Raw genomic sequence first — 20,853 nt, 5'->3', positions numbered from 1 at the left:
AGAATATTGATGGTTACCATATTTAAATTTGAGATACTAAAAGAATGTCCCTCCAGGGACATGGCCACTTATTCTAACTTTATAATGTGTTTGCAGTTGTACAGGGATTGCTGGGGATGACTTTCTGTATTCTGTGAATGTGTTGCTCTGAGTGATTGATTAAAAAAAAAAAAGAAAAAAAAAACGCTAGTTGGACAGTAGCCAGGAAAGAAGTATAGTATTGGCAGGATAAGCAGAGAGGAGAATGCTGGGAGTGGAAGGCTGAGTCAGGAGAAGCCACTGCCACCATGAGAAGTAAGATGTAAAGTACCAGTAAGCCACAAGCCACATGGCAACTAATAGATTAATAGAAATGGGTTAATTTAAGATATAAGAACTAGATAGCAAGAAGCCTGCCACGGCCATAGAGTTTATAAGTAATATGAGTCTCTGTGTGTTTAATTGTGTCTGAGCTGCTGGAGGAGCTGAGTGGACACAGGAAAACTCCAACTACAAGGGATAATTAAATCATGTTAGGCATAATTTTGAGCTGGTCTAATACATAGTGTGTTCATGTTGTACTTGGAGTAATTATATCTTGTTTATGCATTATTAAGTCCTGGTTATTGTTTTACATTTGGAAATTAATCATGACATCAAAAAATATAATTGTGTGTCAAGTTGACAAGGGTGCAATTGTGAGAGCTATTTTTGTTTGTCAAATTTATTACATCTGAAATTCATTAAAACCCCAAAATGGAGGGGCATGCCTGTGAGGTATTTTTGCTTAATTTGAAGAGAGAAGATAAACATGTAGTCCTGATCTTTGCATTAGAAAGACATTCTGTTAATCTGGATATTGATGAGGAAAGAAAAACCTATTATTCAGATGTTTTGAGCCCCAAAACCCCACTTGTAATCCCAGCCAGGCTTTGTGCTGGAAGCCCATATAAAGAAATGGAAGAAGGGAGTTTTGCTCTTTAGCTGCTTGCTCTCACCTTGCTAGCAAGTCCATGCCTTCACTGGCATTGGAGCCAACTTCCTTGGGATCCCAGACTTACTGCTGATGGGCTAAGACATCAAGCATACTGGAGTGAGCAAGTAGTGGATTCGAGGATTTTGCCATTATAGCCAGCCAATGTTCAATTAGCTGGACCCCAGCCTCTAAGTCATTCTAAAACATAGCCTTTTGTATATATAGGAATTCATTCTGTTACCCCATAAAACCCTGACCAATACACCAGACAGGTATAGAATTTTTAGAGTAGTTTGGGCCTGACAATAGCTCTGAGTCCCATGGCTGGGAAATCCTTGTGCATCTCAAGATTCCTGAAACTTACTGAGATACATCAAAGCCTGTGAGTTCAGGGTTTACAGGAGCGTGAAACCTCACCTGCCTAAAGAAGAGTCTCAGAGTGAAGTTTGAAATTGCATTTTATTCATAAAAATACATTCATTTTACTCAATGGGGGCTTTCAAAACAGCAGTCCTTATATATAATGTATAGCCTTAGGAAACTATTAAAACAGTGACAAGAATATAAGAAATAACAAAAATTAACAAAACCTTAAACCAAAATGAAGAAAACCAAAATCCAAAGCATAAATATCCCAACATATAAACAAAAAAATTAAGCAAATTTCAGGATCACTTGGAATTTCATTATGGGAGAGCAAATGAGGTGAGGAACTAGCTTATTCTCTGCAGTGAGTTATCTTCAGCAAAACTTGCACATGACATGGCTTCAAGTCAGCTTGCACAAGTCAGCTTCAGCACTGCACTGGAGAGAATCTTATGCTTTTGGGTGTGGTCTGTCTGGATGGCAGTGTGATGTTAACACAGTCTTCCTTGTCAGATTTCCCATCACATATGGGGTCAGCTTGTCAAAGCCCTTGATAGGACGCTGACAGAAGAACTCTTGCTCACCCACATGTCCTCTTCCATGTTGTTTTGCCCCTCACTGGGGCCACATGCTGATGGATGTCAGGGTTCTTAGTAATTTGTGTTGTGCCCTCTGAATCTCAGACTATTTGTTATACAATCTTTTCTCTGGGAATAGTGAGCCACAGATGTGGGTCAGATTGTGGCTGGCTGGCCTGATGGCAGGTTGATATTTGCCTCACTAGTGAGTTCACAGCTGAAAAGAGGTGGCATTTTCTGAGGAGGCCGTGAACCTGGAGTGTAGAATGCCATGCCTTCAAGGTGTCTCTGGCTTCTTCCAGCCTTTTCAGTTTTCAGAAGAGGTGCTGTTAGGGAAAATCAGCAAAGAAAATATTCAGAAACAGTTTTGCTGTGCCACTGTCAAGAAAATCAGGGCCTATTGATTCCTAGTAAACAAAATTTAAGGAAAAAAACACACCCCATGAATACCCTGGCTCCTGGGGATGGGGCTCAATGGTGGCTTACTTGCCTGGAACATAGTGTTTCTGCCCCAGCAGCTCCATCTGCAGGAGGCTCTCTTCCTGGGCTGTGGTCTGCTCCAGTTCCTGCTGGAGGTTTTCAAACCTAGGGGAGGAAGGCAGCTGGGGCACAAGCCTGGTGGGGACCTGCCATGTCAGCTTTTGAGCCCCCACCAGCTCTACTCAGCTAGACCATTGAGCATTACCTTTCACCTGAATTCATTCCTTGCTTGCCGAAGGAAAAGGGTCAGAGAGCACCTGGGCAGGATTTTTTTCTCAGCTTTTAAAAACTGCTAGAAGTTGGACTGGTAAGTACATACTGTGCTGGATTAGAAAAAAACAGCGTATTTCTCCAACAGTCCAAAGACATCATTTTGGAGAAATATCAGTATGTTAAAGTCTTAGGCACAGTTCAGGAAAGATATCCCTGGCCTTGATTAGATACCAGGTGAATGCGAACCTCCTGGAAAACTCTCTGCCTGCCCTCTAGTGGAGCCTACACGGCAATGCAAAGAAGGCTCTGTTTATTCCTGCAGCTTAGAACCCTGCATGGGATTAACTTGTCAGCTCCTCCTCTGTTTATGACCAAGAGTAAATCTTCTCATGAGAAACTGATAAACATTGCAGAGAGCCTGCAATCAGCAGGAGTGTGCTTTTATGCAGATTTGCAAAAGGTGGACACTTATCTCTAAACGTGATGTTCCTGATGAAAAAGATGCAGGCGACAGACTTTCCTTCATGATCAATGATCCTCCTTTCTAAGTTTCTAGCTGCCATTGGAATATTTGTGGGGAGAGCTAATCTAAGAGATGAGATACGCAGAACATACTAGAGGTCTCAGGAAGGAAGAAGGGGACACAGTCCCCATAAGACCAAGGAGAGAGCATATTGTTTCCTGGTCATAATTCCTGTTGACCGAGCCAGCAAAGACACTCTGAGGGGTTCTTTCCCTGGGGTGGCTGGAAGCTTTGCCAATTGACAAAACTCAAAGAGGACGGAGATCCAGGTACAGCGGACCCACTTGGATCCCCCTGCTTCTGGAAGCCTGGGCTCCTACCTCATCTGGGACACAGTGAAGTGATGCTGCAGCTTTATTGCCAAGTCCCTTTGCTGGGTGAACAGCTCCTTCTGCTTCATCAGGGACTGAAGATTTTCCTCAAGTCTTTGATGTTCCTGTTCATTAGAAAAATTGTGTTTTTAGGGGAGGTTGTCCTCACCATGTACAGAAACATGCATTCTCTCTCTCTCTCTCTCTCTCTCTCTCTCTCTCTCTCTCACACACACACACACACACACACACACACATGTATATGGATGCGCACATACAAGCACATTACATTCCATCCACACTTAGTTTTCCAGATAACTCTTATGTAAGAAGAGATCACCTGGGATACTATGGAGAACAAAGTTACCTTTCATTAACCTACACACTCTCTACCCGTATTCCTGCCTGGAGGCAGGAAACACAGGATGCTCTGAGCACAGGGATGTGGAGAAGATTGTGTACTTTTACAGAGTTTTGATAAATTTTCAGTTTATTTTTAGTTTATATGTGCAGATGTACAGCCTGCTTGTGTATCTGTATAACATGTGCATTCCTGTTGACCTGGGAGAAGAACTCAGTGGGTAGATAAGTCAATGCAGTGCTTGCCTTGAAAACCTGTACACAGACAGGTGAACACCAGAGTTCCTTGATCTGTAATCTGAGCTCTCCTAGCAAGTTTACCATTCTATGAATTGAAGGCTTAGTTCCCCAGCCCAGGACCACTGGATGGCAGTGGACCAGCCCCTTGCTCTCACTCAGTGCTTCCCAGTGCCTCCAAGGAGGGCAGCTTCCTCCTAAAGAAGCTCTCTATACCACAGGTTGCCTCCATTTAGACCCAAAGGAATGAGCTCAGAAAACTAGAAAATCTCTACAATCCGGAGTCTATTTTAAATTTTCCTCCAAGTAAGTTGATTGTGTCAGGGATTTCTTTGAGTAACAGAAGTTTGACTAGCTCATGGCAAAATGACTTCTTATATTATTCCATACTTAACAATAACCCATGGACCACATTGTATGTTTGCACTCATCAGTGATGGGTATCTGAATAGTTTGTAGTTGAGCTGTGGTGATTAGTTCTGCTCTATCCTGTTGTCCCCTATTCTCTGTGGACACCACTTTCCATTCTGGAATCAATGCTCCACCCGAAGTCTGCAGTTCCACTTTCTGAATAATTGTACATAGCTTCTTACAGGACTGCACCATTTTACACTACTAGCAATGTCTGAGAGATCTCATTTCTCCCACCTCTCCATCAGGCTGAATTTAACTCAGTCTGAAGAAATGTGGAATAAAAGCAGTTTCTGAGTGCTGCAGACACAACATGGAGTGGGTACTTGAGAGTATGGTGAGCCTAAACAGTGCCCTGAGACAGCCACTCCTCACACCTCAGCAGAGCTGTGGGACTTCTGCTGGGCTGGGATGCAGCCACATGGCTCTCTGCATTTCACAATTTCTCTGAGAATAAAGTCCAGGCCAAGATACAAGGACAAGGTTAGCTGAACCAAGGTTAGGCAAAGCTGAAAGGAAAATGGCAGCAAGCGATGAGGAGAAAAACAAAACAGGATGCAGGGAAGTCATCAGTCACCAGCCTCCTTTCACCCAGAGCAGAGAGGGACACAAACCTTTCCTGCATTTCCTGCCTCTCAGTAGCCGCTCTCTCACCTTCATGGACCCCATTACTTTGTTTTTCTCCAGAGGATTTCTTTGCAGATAAATAATTCTGCCTCTACAAATACCTGAAAAACTTTTAGCTTGCATCAGTTATGAGGCCTTTGGTTGTAGTTAGCTGTATGGACATGCAGAAGGATAGGCAACTCCATCTGTTCTTTGACGGAGGCAAAGTGGTACTAACCAGATTAGGCACAGTACTTTCTCATTGAAATCCATCTCCATCATTCTTAAAGATGTTCCATTGTTTCGTGAGAGAGTGAACATACACATAGATGCTCAAACACACATTCTCATTCAGCAAAGATACACATAGAGACAACACACACACACATACACACACACACACACACACACACACACACACACACACACACACACACCCCTTTCTTGAATCCAGAAAGGCAAGGTAGAAGACTAGAATGTTGCAGCACCTTTTCTACTCCAGGGGGAGGTAGTGGGTCCTCCCTGCTGTCTACAAGCCTTTTATACCCAGCCAAGCTCTTCTGCCCTGGCCTGAACTTATTTCCCTTCCCAGGGAAGTTCTTATCACCAGACTCACTGATGGTACAGAGAAGTAACAACCTCTGCACAACTTAGTTGGACCACACAAAACCAAGTGCTGGGGGAAGAGGGCGGGACATGAAGCCTCCCGACAGATTTAAGTTGACCCATCATAGTCTCCTTACTAAACTTACCCAGACTCCTCCACAGAAGACATTGACAGCACCAGAGACTAGAAGTCACCCATTGTCATTACCCAACAACTTTTGACCAGATTACAGTGCACATTATATGAAAACAGCCCAAGGCCAGTCAGTGGAAGGCTACTTAGATCATCCACAGCACTTTCTAAAATGCAGCACTCTATACAACTATGAGTTGGACTCTGTCCTAAGAGTGAGCTTCAAAATATCAGGTTTCATGTTCTGAAGCCAGTAGACAAAACAGACCTTACCTGGGAAGTTACCTCTATGGTGTGAAAGAAAAGGAGTCTACTTTTTATTTATAAAGTAGCTCCATTGTTTGATTTTTGTTATTTATTATAAGATACATTAATTCCAAAGTAAAAAAAAAATGTTTAAAAATTAAGAGAAACCAACAAGTCAGTTCTCTTTTTGACCAAAAGAACCATTTCACAATGATATGACAGAAAAAGACAGGACGCTCTACTGTGAGGAGACAGGAGATCCAAAGATCTGTGGCTATCCAGCTTAGCCAGAACAGAAATTTTCAGGTTCAGTTAGAGACATGGGCTGAAGGGAATAAGGGAGAAAGCCACAGAGGACACTCGATGTCATCATCGACCTTCCAAAACACGCACAGATGTATGCGCCCTCACACAGGCATATTCACACACAGACACAAATCCCTCAAATCATCACTGATCAGAACGCAATGAGGAGGACATCACACTGGAAGAGGATGACATTGCAAGATGGTTTTAGACTCCTCACACTAGCTGTTATAAGTGAGTCCCACAGTTCTGCCTCATTTTGGATTAAAATTGCCTGGAGAAACATGCTGTGTCTCTGCAGGCTATGTTGATGCAGTTGGCTCAAATCTGCCACCCTGACCCCTGCCTTTCATAAGCCCTTGCCACATCCCTGGTCATCTAGTGAGCATCTGAAAGTAAGATCCAGGATGGGAAAACTGGCCAATGCCACTCAGAGCAAACAGTACTAACAAGCTGTTAATTTAGATTCTGTCACTGTGAAGCAAGAGCTTGGCCAGGTTAAAAGAACACCATGGCAGTCTGGGAACAAGAGGGTAAAATGCCACATGACACCCAAAAAGATGTCTATGTGTCCCAGTCATTTGGCTTTTTCAGAGGGTGTTGTTCCTTGCATGCTGTTTCTGCTTTGATCACACATGACCGCTGCCAAGCAAATGAGACCCAGACCCTTGACCTTACTCACTCAGATCTCTGTGGATACCATCATAGCACGGCTCCTTACATACTGACATACAGGTGAATGATATGTGACTTATTCGTCTTGCTCAATGGACTGCAGCTTCCCTCAGAGCAGTAGGATTTGCTTGCTCTAAGAGGCTAACTCCCAGAAAGACTTGTGAATAATCACAGAAGCGAACTATTGGATGGGATGGGCCAGTTGGATAAGTGAGTAGAAGGTTACATGTGTATGTGTGTATTGTGTGTATGGTCAGACTGGTGGCCAGGTTGGCCCTGCTGCTTCAACCTACCTGAAGCTGCCTTGTCCAGAGGTCGTAGATCTCATGAGCCTCTTCACAGAGCCTCTTTGCCTCCTCACAGGACTCTTGTAGTAAAATCTGCTCTCCCTCCAGCTTTTTCTTGTCCTCTAGCAACATTCTCACTTTTTCATTCAGCTGAGTCTGTTGACTCAGGTGCTGACTGCAGAGGGTGCTGAAATATCACCAGAAATGATGAGCTCCACCTCCATCTGCCACTCCTGCCTCCCAATACCATGATTGCTGCAAGGTCCCATGACCCATTCCCAACAGCCCTGCACTGGATCCCACATTAGCCATGCCAGCATCACTCAGGTGCAGGCCAAAGCCAAAGAATAGCCCAATTCCAGAAAGATTTACACTACTTCTGGAGACCCTGACAGCAAACCGGGTCCATGTACCTCTGAAGGCTGGATCTGCTACCTCCCACACACACATCCTGGTGCTTAACTGTTCACAGTAATGGGAAAACATGAGCAGGTAGAGGGAAACCATGCTCTGAGGGAGACAGAAGACACATCGGGAATACATTCCATCCATGTGTCTCATAGAAATCAGCTCTGTAAGCTCCTGCCAGATCCACAGAAACCATGGTGCAAACCATGTTTTCTGTCTAGAAGTTCCAGAAGATGACAGGAAAATGTTGGGAGGGGCTCTCAGTCTCTTCATACTTGTGAGAACTCAGTCTTGGAGGCACAAATCCAAGAGCGATAAGGCAGGCTGCTTGCTAAGAGGTAAACTGACCAGAACTACCACCCTCACTTTGGTTCAAAGGTCGAGAAGGAAGAAGATGCTGTGGGATGTGTTTCTGTATGACGTGAATATGTATTGCTCCCATTGGTTAATAAATAAGGTGCTTTGTCCTATGGCAAGGCAAGAAGGAGCCAGGCAGGTAAATTCAGGAGAGACAGAGAAGAAAGGCAGAGGTGGAGAAGATGCCAGCTACCACCCAAGGAGCAACATGCCAGCAGCCTGGCAATGCAGCAGCCATGTAGAAAAACACAGGTCAATAGAATTGGGTTAATTTAAGGTGATAGAGCTAGCTAGCCTGAAACTTAAGCCATTGGCCATACAGTTTGTAAGCAATGTGAGCCTCAGTGTGTTTATTTGGGCCATTTGGCTGTAGGAGGCAGGTGGGACAGATTCCTCCTGACAGGGGTGTCGGGCAGGACTGGAGAAACTTCAGACAACAAGAAGCAGTCCTTAACAAGTTCTGGAGTCCACCCAAGTCTGGCACTAACTGGTAGATTTTTGTCTTCTCACTCAGCTCTGTGCACTTGTACAAAGCCTCACTAATCTCCTTGGGTAAATTCTTCACATCTGACATATCCTTCTTATGCTCTGTGTTTTGCATCTCATGCTCTGAGTTCAGCCTGTTGTAGGGCATAGCCCCAGGAGCGAAGAGCCCTGTGAACTCAGGCCTCAGTGGCCCCATGAATTAAGGTTGTATTTTGCACTACCCTAGCCTACTGGATGTCACACCCTGAATCCTATGTACTGGGACCTCCTGACGTGCATTAGACTTGCTACCCTGCCCCAGGGCCAGGAAAGGCTGGGTGTCAGCAGGGAGGGAGACAGGGCTACATGAGCTCCCTCAGTAGGCCTGGAGAGGTAGACTAGCTCTCTAAGAAGGTCCACCACCTTGGGCCTACCTGAAATCTGTGATTACATTTTCACTGTTGTAAGAACAGAAATGCTTTGTCCTTAAAAGGATACCCAGATCTCATCATCAGTATTGCCATGGAGGAGGCACTCCATGAGGATGGCTTTATAAACTCACAAGGGGATTCCAGTGAGGGACCAGGGTGAGCCCAACACTCAAAGTGGAGCTCCCTGGTCTCAGCACTTATATCACCTGAAGTGTTTGAAACAGGCAAATCCTCAGGCCTACTATCAATCTCTAACTCACAAGATCTGAAGGAACACACAAACGCACACACACACACACACACACACACACACACACACACACACACACACTGTAAGGGAGCCTCTCAAAGACAGTACAGAACACACTGAGATACCAAATCCTCAGCACAAAGAGATGCATTTCCCCGCAGGGCAAGCATGGCATTGGGAGCCTGCCGCTGGATCAGGCAAAGGCAGACAACATGCAGCAGGCTTTTTTCAGCAGTGGGATTTGAAATACAAAGTTTGAGTCTGTGCTAGGGTGAGTTGCTGAGATCCGATTGGACAGGTTGACAAGTGTAGGCAGCTAATGAATTTTGATTGTTGGATTTGGTGTTTATTTTCAAGAATGAGTCAGTGTCCACAAAAGGGAATGAAATGGGGGACTAAATTTAGGAATGTAATCTAATGGTTAATCAAGGGAGAGGGAACTGAAAAGGGCAAAACATGCCACTGCCATGATTGTGATGTTTGGGATCCTTAGAGAGCAATTCACACACACACAAACCCACACACAATTAGGATGACAAGAAATGTAGATAGGTGGCATTGTCTCACAGTATAAGGAACAAGACCAGAGAGGAGCAGAGATGGACACGAGGCCTTCCAGTCACACACAGAAGGACCAAGTAGAACCACCAGGCCCTTCAAGCTACTCCCAGAGCAACAAGCAAAAATATCTTGTCAAATACAGAGACTCAGGTTAAACGCAGAGCACCCAGCATCTCCTACAAGCCAACACTGTCAAGGTCTCTTGAAATGCATGTTGTGATCTTATACCATACTGCCCCTCTCTGTGGATTGTGATTCAGGCCACAGGCTGTGGATTTCATTAGGAGGAATCAGAACAGCCTGTGTCCCATCTCACTCCTACAGGCTTCATTTCTAGCTCTCAGATGCATTCAGGAAAATTTGTTTGTGCAGGTCACCCTGCAGGTGCAGCTTCCAGTGACCCAAGGACTGCTGGAATTGACACAGTTGGGTCAAGACATTCACTAGAGAACAGGGCATGATGAATACCTGTTGTTCAACTCATTGTTGTAATGGGCCAGGAATTCACGCTGTTCATTCCTGTCATTGGTCATCATCTGTAGCTGAAGTTTCAGTTTTTCCACCTGGTTCAGCTGGTGCTCCTGCTCAATGAGGAAGAAGGGTGTGGATGATGCCTTCCTAGCAGTCCCTGTAGGTACATAACCACATGTGAATTTGTACAGATAAATGGCATAAGCTAAGAAGATCATGTGGAGTCCCAAGAGGAGGCCTGAAGAAGAGGAAAAGCATGGAACCCAGTGAAGCCCTTAAAGATCAGAACAGCTCTCCTTAAGCTGTGCCCCATAAGCCGTGTGTCTGTCTCCAATCATTATGGCTAGATATATGCCTCAGGCCTTACTGAAGCCCCCCTGGGTCTAAAAGACATAAGCAAGGCCGGCCATGTTGTTTTGAAATTGTCATCTCATACCTGATGTGATGCAAAAAAGTCCAGCCTAGTGGTTTTCACCTCCCAGCCGTGATAACCTGTGTCCACGACTAAAATGAACTGAATGTTTCAGACCTGGGTACATGTATGGAAGGTTTCCCTTCTTCCTATTTATATCAGATATAAAATGCAACAACTTCCCATTCTGATACCGCATTAGTGGTTCTGTGCCTCCTGTTGCATTCTTTGCCTCTTGTTGCATTCTTTGCCACTCAGAATCAACTGAAGGAGGTTCCTGCACAGCAGCTGCAGCCTTGACCAATCCTGGCTCTCTGCCAACTAACCATCAGAAATCCTCCACCTTGGATCAGCTCTTTAGGAACCCGGATAAGCAGCATAGGCCCATTGCTTCATGATCACATCTATGGGACCCCATTACTAGAAGGTTCATTTCTAGCCTCACCTCCTTCTTAGGAAACTAGGGCTTTCTCTGCCAATCAGTGTGATCAGTCATGTCAATATGTCAATTGGTGAACTCTATAAGCATTTAGTGAATGCCTCAATGGCAGCTGGCATTGCCACAACACTGGTGATTTCACAGGAAATGCCACAGGCTCTCCAGGGTACAATAGAATTTCCAGAGAATGGACTGTTAGGGCCACTGCCAATGGTCATTACCTATCTCATAACAAGCTCTTACATAATTCACAAAAGCCAAGCTGCCCTTTCCAGGAGCCTTTCCTGAGACACAGGGGAAGGCCTTCAGCACCTCCTCCTTCCACCCCATGATCTCTCTGACTCATTAGAATCTAGTTCATTCTAATTCAATAGTTCATCATGTGTGGAGAGCAAGACTCACTTTCCACACACCACCCAGGAATGGCTGTTCATCCTGATGATCGCCAGCTAATAAGATGAGAAATTAAGGATGCTAAGAAATTAGCTAAGGACAATGGGGAAGGAAGATCAGTTCCATGAAGTGTACAAGCACATTAGAGAAGATCCACTGGGCAGTTACAATATATGGGAATGGTGAAGGATTATCTGGTTTTTGTCGGAACAATGATGAATCACATAGGAAATGATGCAGCTTTTGCCAAAACCTCCAGCAAAATACATTCCAACCATCATGATGTTAGCAGAGGTGTTATCAGCCATTGAAAGGTATGACTGAAACTACCTAAGGACTGGGCATCCCCAGGTGAGCTGTCAGACACCAAGAACAAATACTGACAGGAAGAGTCATGTCCCAGTCCTGCACAGAAGGTAGAGGAAAGAGGACTGGCTTGTTAGAGGGCAGGAACTCAGAAACCTTAAGGGTCTCTGACATGTGGCAATACTTGGTGGCTCCTGCCCTGCTAGTGGTTGTTATTTAAAATGTGAGACTCTCTAGATCTGGCCAGGGGACTTTACTCTCCCTGTTATTAGTGACACACACCAAAAGAAATCCAGTGTGGGTGAAGTGCAGGGCTGGAACTGAAACCTCTTTAGTCCCTCTGTGCTTCCTTCCCACTCAGAGTGAAAGCAGAGGGCCCTCAACAGAGCAGCTTCAGCCTTGACAATCCCTGGCTCTCTGCCAAACTAACCATGGAAAATCCTCAACTCTGGGTCTGCGCTTGAAGAACTCAGAGGACCAGGATAGGCCCATTGCTTCTCAGAAACTCTCCCCTCCTGAGCCCTCCTCCTGGAAGGATCAGCTGAAGCCTTCCTCTTCAGGAAGCTCCCCATCCCTTTCCCAGGACTCATTGCGCTTTCCCTAGAACCATTTGTTTCTTGGTGTATGACATGGAGACTGAAGGCCATCTTCCTTCTGTCTCCCTCTGATCTCCCTGTGCTCGCCATCCTGTCTCCCAAGAATCCTGTTCAGTCTAATCAGCATGTCTTTAGGTAAAACATGAGACACTGCACAAATGCCCCAATGACAGTTGGTGTTGCCACAACACTGGTGACATCACATGGAATGCCAGGGCTCTCCAGGAGACAGTAGAATGTCCATGTGCTGATGTCACATGGTATAGCTATTTCATCCCTGCTTCATACCTCACCCAAAAGTGACTTGAAACCAAGGTGCCATTTCCATGAACCTCTGTGGTCACAATGGAAGCCTTTAGGTAGATCCTCCTTCTAAAGTCAGAAAGCTAGCTTTCTGCTTCATTATAAACTTTATCTAAGTGGGCCGGTCGGAGGTGGCACACGCCTTTAATCCCAGCACTCGGGAGGCAGAGGCAGGTGGATCTCTGTGAGTTCGAGGCCAGCCTTGACTACCAAGTGAGTTCCAGGAAAAGGCCCAAAGCTACATAGAGAAACCCTGTCTCGAAAAAAAAAAAAAAAAAAGAGAAAAAAAAGAAACTTTATCTAAGTGATACTGCCTTTCATATATTTCCTTTTTCCCTAAATATTCTGTTTATATTTCCATACCTTAAACCATTTTATCTTAGACCCCATATAAACTTTATTTATATTCAAATCTTATTTAGCTTTAATGTTCCATATTTTTATATCTTAAACTACTACCCCAGGTCAAATACAGAATGTATTCAATCTTTTCATGACGTACTTAAGCCTTTTAATTTTTATAAACATATTACATCTTAAAATACCTTTTTTTCTATTTAATTCATTGAGTTATCCTCTGCTTGAAATTTGATCCAGTTTTTTCTTATCTTAGCCAATAATAATTTTAAACCAGTTCTCTTAAATGATGGCTAGTATTTGTAACCATGCACGGAATGAAGCATGATCAAGCATGTCCCACCTCACTGTGATAATGCAACTAGTCCATCGTAAAGGATGAGGGCACCATCATGTTGTGCCACAATACACATATGCTTGTTTCCATACAACACACAAAAATATGTGCCCACATTTATACATTTAAGATAATGTGTTTATCTAGACAATTGCATGTGCACATACACACACACACACACACACACACACACACACACACACACAAATATACTTTGAAATTGAATTAAATGTACAATAAATTGGCATAACAAAAAATCAAAAAGAAACAACTTTGTTGTATTGGCATGCATGTGTATGGTATGCATAGCTATGAGTATAGTTATGTTCATGATTTATAAGTATCTATATGGTATACATACTGTGTAGAACCATATCTAACTGTATATACATGTGTATATAAATATAAAGATAAACTGAAATCCCAACTCCCAGACACCAGCCAAGGAGGCAGCAGAACTTTCCAAGTGCCCGGATTGCTGTGTTGGCTCTTTGCTGCCTCAAATCTGAGTGCCTGTTATATTTTTTTTTTTGGAAAGGCATCATTTTTTAATTCACAACTGAGGCACTGTATTTGCCTTATTAGAAAATATGTAACATGTAACTTTCAAAAAGTAGAAATATGAGAAATAAACTTTGCTATCAGTATCTAGAAATGAATATCAAAACTTCCTTCAATGCGTTTTTCTATAACTGCATACCATTTCAGTAATTTAATATTAATATACGTCATGAGGTATCATTCTCCATGATGGTAGTGGCCACTACTGTCTCTATCTAAAGCCTCTTCTAGTTGCCTAGAAGTCGAGTTGTTAATTTCTAAATGTACTTGTTTATGGTTCTGTGTAGGCTTAGGAAACATTTATTACACTAGGCTTTGGAGACATAGAGGTAACTAGGGTGAGTAGAATGGGAAGGAGATGGTGGGGGTGTGCTGTCTGCATGTGTTGGGAAAGTTCTAGTTAAATGGGTGAAAGATCACATCTGAGGTAATACGAGGCAAAAAGGCAGAACACAAAGAGAAAAATATTTCTGACTCTGCACGCTGCTACTCAGTCTTCCCCACTGCATGACACATGGATGTCCCAGATTTCCACTTAACAAGGTGAATTGATTGACCTGGGCTTGCTCTGCAGTGATGTATGTCTACATAGAGGATACAGGTCTAAAAGCATTTGTAACAAATACACCTAAATGTACAAACCGTTACAATGTATTCTGCATCTGAGCTGGTTTATGTAAGAGATCCATGCCCAAAGGGTGGTCCAAAAGTAAAATTCTTTTTTGAGTCCATTGTTCTCTGTGATTATGTTGGATACATACTGTCTTAGTTAGGCTTTCTATTGCTGTGAAGGGACACAATGACCACAGCAACAATTATAAAGAAAACATTGAATCAGGAGGCTTACAGTTTCAGAGGTGTAGTCCATTATGATCATGGCAGGACATGGAGGCATGCAGGCAGACATGTTCCTGGAGAAGGAGCTATATCTTGATCCCACAGGCAACAAAATTGCTCTGAGACACTAGGCATGGCATGAGCATAAGAGATCTCAACAACTCCCTTCCCCACAGTGACATACATCCTCCAACAAGGCCACACTCTCTCCATCAAAGCCACACCTCCTAATGGTGCCACTCCCTGTGAGCTTATGGGAGCTTCTTATATTCAAATTAACAAACCTGCTAGATATCCTTAAAAGGCATAATGAAACAGTATTTTGGTGTGCTAATAGGAGATATTTTGTAGAGGAGAGCACTTTTTTTAAAATGGAGAATGGTATCATTTGGTTCTACCAATCTTTTGGTTCAACCTATCTTAGGTTCCTTGATAGAGACTCCAGAACAAAACAGAAATTAACAAGGGAAAAGCATGAACACTCACCTAGTACAACTTTCACAGCACAACTCTTCCTAAGGATCAAGCACCCCCAACAAATGCTTAGACCTGAAATTATTTTTTAAAAATTGTGTTCATTCAGAATTAATTGTCATTATATAGACTATCTTTTGCTTAAGAAGTAATGCTCAAATGTGCATATTTTCATGTAATACTAAGTGAATATGCTAATTTACATATAAGGTCGGGTATTTTAAAATGTACATTAATAGCAACATTTTGGACTTCACTTAATCAGTATCAAATTATTTAACCATAAAATCATATAGTATTGATGCCCACCCACTGAGTGAGCAAGGGAGATGGGAGAAGGTGAACACAGCATCATCAGCTGCCATTCATCCCCACCTCACTCTCATATGCCCTGGGGAGTATCTAACCATGAATCCTGGACCCCTGTGTACCCAACCAGGCACCAGGCTCATTTAGAGAGGTCCCTCTTAGACCCAACTTAATGAGCTTCCAGCTATCAGGGGAAGGATGGAAAGAGGTAACTCTCACTCAAACTGATGATGTGTATGAGGGTATAAGAGCAGCTGTTACCCCGTACATTCTTGCATGTCTTAGAAAAGGGCACATTGCCTGGTCTATGCCAGCCCTAGCCAGCCTTCCAGCCTGAAAGCCAAGAACAAAGTCAAGGACATCAACGTCTCACTAGTGCCTCAAGTCTCAATAGGATGAGCAAGCAAACAGGAGTAGTCCATCCCCAAGAGTCCCCATGCCTCCACCAAAGGGTAGTCACCACAAGCTTCACAGACTCCTGCCAAAAACTGTCCCAAGTGACACCCAGCAGCCTCAGAACACTCCTTAGTTTAGAAGTGGAGTAACATCCCAGATACAAGTCAGAGTGACCCACGGAGCCCATGGAGAAGGTAAAAGGTCATCAGTCTTGCTGTGGTGATGATCTCAAGAGAAATTACTGACACTGCATGTAGCTAGAGACCAGGACAAGTCTACCCAAGAAAGGAAGCCTTTCAAACACTCATCTGGTCTCAAATCAGGCTTCCCTCCCCAAATTCTACAATGTATATGGACAGAAGAGCACATGGCCCCAGAACTGATGGGCCCTTACTCTAGATTTTATTAGGGTCCTGATCCTTAGGGTGGGCTACAGCCTTCATGTCCACCAGAGTTCCTTCCTTCCCACAGAATGATGCCTTTATGTATCCCACATATTTCCCAAAACCCCTACCCTTCACACCTTGGGGGTCTTCTTTGATATTCACCTCCTGGTGAGTCCAGTCATTTCAACCATGTGGCATGGCATTGAGTCCTGGGAATGCACCATGGCTCAGGGCCAGCACTGTGCCTTTTAGAGCATGAGTAGACCTGAGAGTTTATTCCTGAGTTGATGGAAAGTGGAATGTTATGAAACGTGTCTCAAAATTAAAGCAATAGGAGTCAAGCAGATGAATGACAAATAGTGAGGGCTTTTGGATCACATCCTCTCTGTGTGCCTTCATCAGTTTGCAGATATGTGGCTGAACCTTTCCTCCATGGAGGGACATGTGGTGCTTCTGACCTGCTTCAGGAAATTGTCAGGAAGTCCTTCCTAGGTTTTATGAGTGGTTTCAGGGGGAAGATCTGAGTCCCTCCTCACATTCATTCATCCACTCAACTTCCATTGTCAAGCCCCATGTTTTGAGATGGCATATTCTGAGTGCTATCAAGTATGAAATAAAGCCAAAGGTCTCAGTATAATTAATGACTGTGTTCATATCATGTTCTGTGCATGTCATTTTGCATCAACTTTTCAGTAATTTTTGTTTTAAAAGTATTTAGTGATTGAAATATATAAGGTAATTCATCTAACTGGAATGTTTTTCACTAAGTCTTTGATACTTTGGTATTCTAAAATGAGCAGTAACCATGAAGGATATTTAACTTATGAAGTGCTTGGAAAATTTGACCCTTGTAAGAATGTTGTATTTGGTTAAGTATGTGGTGATGGCTGTAACTGGTTAAATGCTGAAACCTGAACTGTCCACAGGGACCTCCAGAGCACTACCGATGACCAATGGCCTTAGACCCGGAAGTGCACTAGGAACACAGGACAGACTCTCAAATGCGCACAGTGCCAAGAAGAACATGCCATTTCATTGACTCATTCTGGAAGCTTCCTTGGTGATTTTTTAATATTCACTGGTGGTTTCCAGTGAACTCTCCTACCTGCATGGCAGAGTAACTTCACTTTTGCCTTTTCCCATGAATTACTCTAGACCAGCAGTTTCTGCAAGCTAGACACATAGCAAAACTCCTCCCACCAAGAATTTTTAGTCTTAGGGTGAGCTCTTATTGAGAGTATCATTCATTTGAAACAAAATTCTGCACAAATTTTTCACAATGCCCTTAATATTAAAATATTCTCTAAGTTTCAGAACCACAAGGAAACCCTCTAAGGCAGAAAGCCATGAGTCAATCATGAAAAGTACCAGGGAAGGGCCAATGAGATGGGTAGTTGGGTGGAAGAAAAGAGCTGAATCATCCGAATTAGTTCATTGACCTCCATATGAACAGAATGACAAAATGGCATGGCGTGTATTGTATGTTCATTCTCTCTCTATTGTATGCATGTATGTATTTCTCCTTCCCCAAATAAGTAAATAGATTATTGTTATTATTTTAAACACCAATAGGAAGATTTCCATACACTCATCATATGAAATAATTTTTAAAAAATGAAAAAGATTGCATGCAGCTCACAACTTTTTGCAACTTCAGTTCCAGGGGTTATGACACCCTCCCACAGACATACATGAAGACAAAACACCAATGTACAAAAACATAATAAATCAACAATTAAATATTTGTAGAAGCTATGGGGTCAGGGGCCCCACAAGCATCCGACAGAACTAAATAATCTAGGCTAATAGTGACTCCGAGACTGAACCACCACCCAGGGAGCATGCATGGGACTGACCTGTGTCCTCTGCATGTATTTTACAGTGAGACTCCTAACAGTGGGAGCAGGGCTTGTCTCTAATGCCTGCTTCTGGGACCCATTCCTCCTACTGAATTGCTCCGTCCAGCCTCAATGTAAGAAGTCATGCCTAGTCTCACCACAACATGATACAACATGGCAGGCAGATATGCGCAGGAGGCCTGCCCATTTCTGAAGAGAAAAAAGAGAAGGAGGAATGGATGGGGAGCAGGAAGAGTGGAGGTTGGGGGAGGGACTGAGAAGAGAGGATGGAGGGGAAATTTTCTTAGGATGTAAAAACAAAAATAAACAAATAGATAAAAACATTCATTCCAAAAAGGGAGAATATTATCATATTTAAATTTGAGATACTAAATTCATGTACCTCAAGGTACATTGCCACTTATTCTAACTTTGTAAAGGGTTTGCAGTTGTACATAATAGTTAGATAATATTAGGCATACTTTTGAGCTGGTCTAATACAAAATGTGGTTGCATTGTACTTGGAATAATTATATCATGTTTAGGCATTGTTATGACCTTGTTATTGTTTTACATTTGGAAATTTATCATGTCATAAAAAGATATAATTTTGTGTCAAGTTGACAAGGGTGCAATTGTGATAGCAATTTTTGTTTGTCAAATTTATTACATCTGGAATTAACTAACACCCAAAAATGGAAGGTCATGCCTGTGAAGTATTTTTGTTAATTAGAAAAGAGAAGATCCATGTAATCCTATTTTTGCAGTATGAAGAATTCCTTTAATCTTGATATTGATGGGGAAAGAAATGCCTTTACCTCAGATGTTTTGAGCCAAACAACTCCACCTGTAATCTCAGCAAGGCCTTGTGCTAGAATCCCATATAAAGAAATGGAAGAAGGGCCTTTTGCTCTTTAGCTGCTTGCTCTTACCTTGCTAGCAAGTCCATTCCTTCACTGGCATTGGAGCCAACTGCCTTGGGATTCCAGACTATACTGCTGATGGGCTGAGACATCAAGCATTGTGGACTGAGCAACTCCTGGATTCAAGGACTTTGCCCTCATAGCCAGCCAATGTTCAATTAGCTGAACTGCAGCCTCTAAGTCATTTTAAAATATAGAACTCAGGAAGAACATCCAGTGCTCGTAAACTCTGAGCCATCTCCTCAGCCTGGGTTTTTTTGTTTTTCCATATGAAGTTAAGTATTGTTATTTCCAAGTCTGTGAAGAATTGGTTTGGAATTTTGATGGGGATTACATTGAATCTATTGATTACTTTCGGTAAGATTACCATTTTTAGCATGTTAATTCTACCTATCCATGAGCCTGGGAGATTTTGATTTTCTGATATCTGCTTTGATTTCTTTTTCAGAGACATAATGTTCTTATCATACAGGTCTTTCACTTGCTTAATTGGAGTTACCTCAAGGAATTTTGTATTATTTGTGGCTATTGTAAAGGGTGATGTTTCTCTGATTTATTTCTCAGCCCTTTTATCATATGTATATAGGAGGGCTACTGATTTTTTTTTTAGTTAATCTTGTATCCTGCCACATTATTAAAGGAGTTTATCAGCTGTAGAAGTTCCCTGGTAGAATTTTTGGGGCCACTTATGTATACTATCATATTGTCTGCAAATAGGGAAAGTTTGACTTCTTCCTTTCAGTTTGTATCCCCTTGATCTCCTTTTGTTGTCTTATTGCTCTAACTAGAACTTCATGTACTATATTGAATAAATATGGCAAGAGTGGACAGCCTTGTCTTCTTCCTGATTTTAATGGAATAGCTTTGAGTTTACCTCCATTTAATTTGATGTTGGCTGTCAGCTTGCTGTAACTTACCTTTATTATATTTAGATATGTTCCTTGTATTCTTGATCTCTCTAGAACCTTTATCATGAAGAGGTGTTGGATTTTGTCAAAGGCTTTTTCAGCATCTAATGAGATGACCATATAGTTTTTTTTTTCTTTCAGTTTGTTTATATGGTGTATTACATTGACAGATTTTTGTTTGTTGAACCACCCTTATATCCCTGAGATGAAGCCTAGTTGGTCATGGTGGACATTTTTTTATGTGTTCATGGATTCAGTTTGCCAGTATTTTATTGAGTATTCTTGTATCAATGTTCATGAGGGAGATTGGTCTGTAATTCTCTTTCTTGCATCTTTGTGTGGTTTGGGTATCAGGGTAACTGTAGCCTCATAAAAAGAGTTTGGTAATGTTCCTTCTGCTTATGTTGTATGGAACAATTTGAAGAGTATTGGAATTAGCTCTTCTTTGAAAATCTGGTAGAATTCTGCACTGAAACCATATGGTCCTGGGCTTTTGGGGGGAGACGTTTAATGACTACTTCTATTTTCTTAGGGGTTATTGGTCTATTTAAATAGTTTACCTGGTTTTGATTTAACTTTGTTATGTGGCACTTATTCAGTAATTGCCCATTTCTTTTAGATTTTCCAGTTTTGTGGAACACAGGTTTTTGAAGTATGACCTGATGATTCTCTGGATTTCCTCATTGTCTGTTGTTATGTCTCCCTTTTCATTTCTGATTTTGTTATTTTGAATGCTTTGTCTCTGCCTTTTGGTTAATTTGAATAAGGGCTTGTCTATCTTGATTTTTTTCAAAGAACCAGCTCTTTGTTTCATTGATTCTTTTATTGTTCTCTTTGTTTCT

The 20,853-nt window shown here is 42.5% G+C and overlaps 1 protein-coding gene and 1 long non-coding RNA gene across 2 annotated transcripts in view; one reads left to right on the top strand and one right to left on the bottom strand.

The window, feature by feature from the left end:
* Positions 1–20,853, top strand: part of LOC121826239 (uncharacterized) — a 188,488-nt gene that overhangs the window by 40,916 nt on the left and 126,719 nt on the right. The window lies entirely within an intron of this gene.
* On the bottom strand, positions 160–13,533 carry LOC143270602 (disks large homolog 5-like). Its single transcript, XM_076561126.1, has 6 exons — positions 10,828–13,533; positions 10,234–10,393; positions 7,300–7,480; positions 3,436–3,551; positions 2,390–2,484; positions 160–2,225 (listed from the first exon to the last, which is right to left on the bottom strand). Exons 1-6 carry the CDS (start codon positions 10,832–10,834, stop codon positions 2,056–2,058), a joined length of 729 nt encoding a protein of 242 aa, XP_076417241.1. The 5' UTR covers positions 10,835–13,533; the 3' UTR covers positions 160–2,055.

Source organism: Peromyscus maniculatus, chromosome 23 (genome assembly GCF_049852395.1).
Source record: "Peromyscus maniculatus bairdii isolate BWxNUB_F1_BW_parent chromosome 23, HU_Pman_BW_mat_3.1, whole genome shotgun sequence".
Taxonomy (NCBI): Eukaryota; Metazoa; Chordata; class Mammalia; order Rodentia; family Cricetidae; genus Peromyscus; species Peromyscus maniculatus.
Note: the sequence above shows the minus strand (reverse complement) of the source record. Positions and strands in the feature narration are given on the sequence as shown.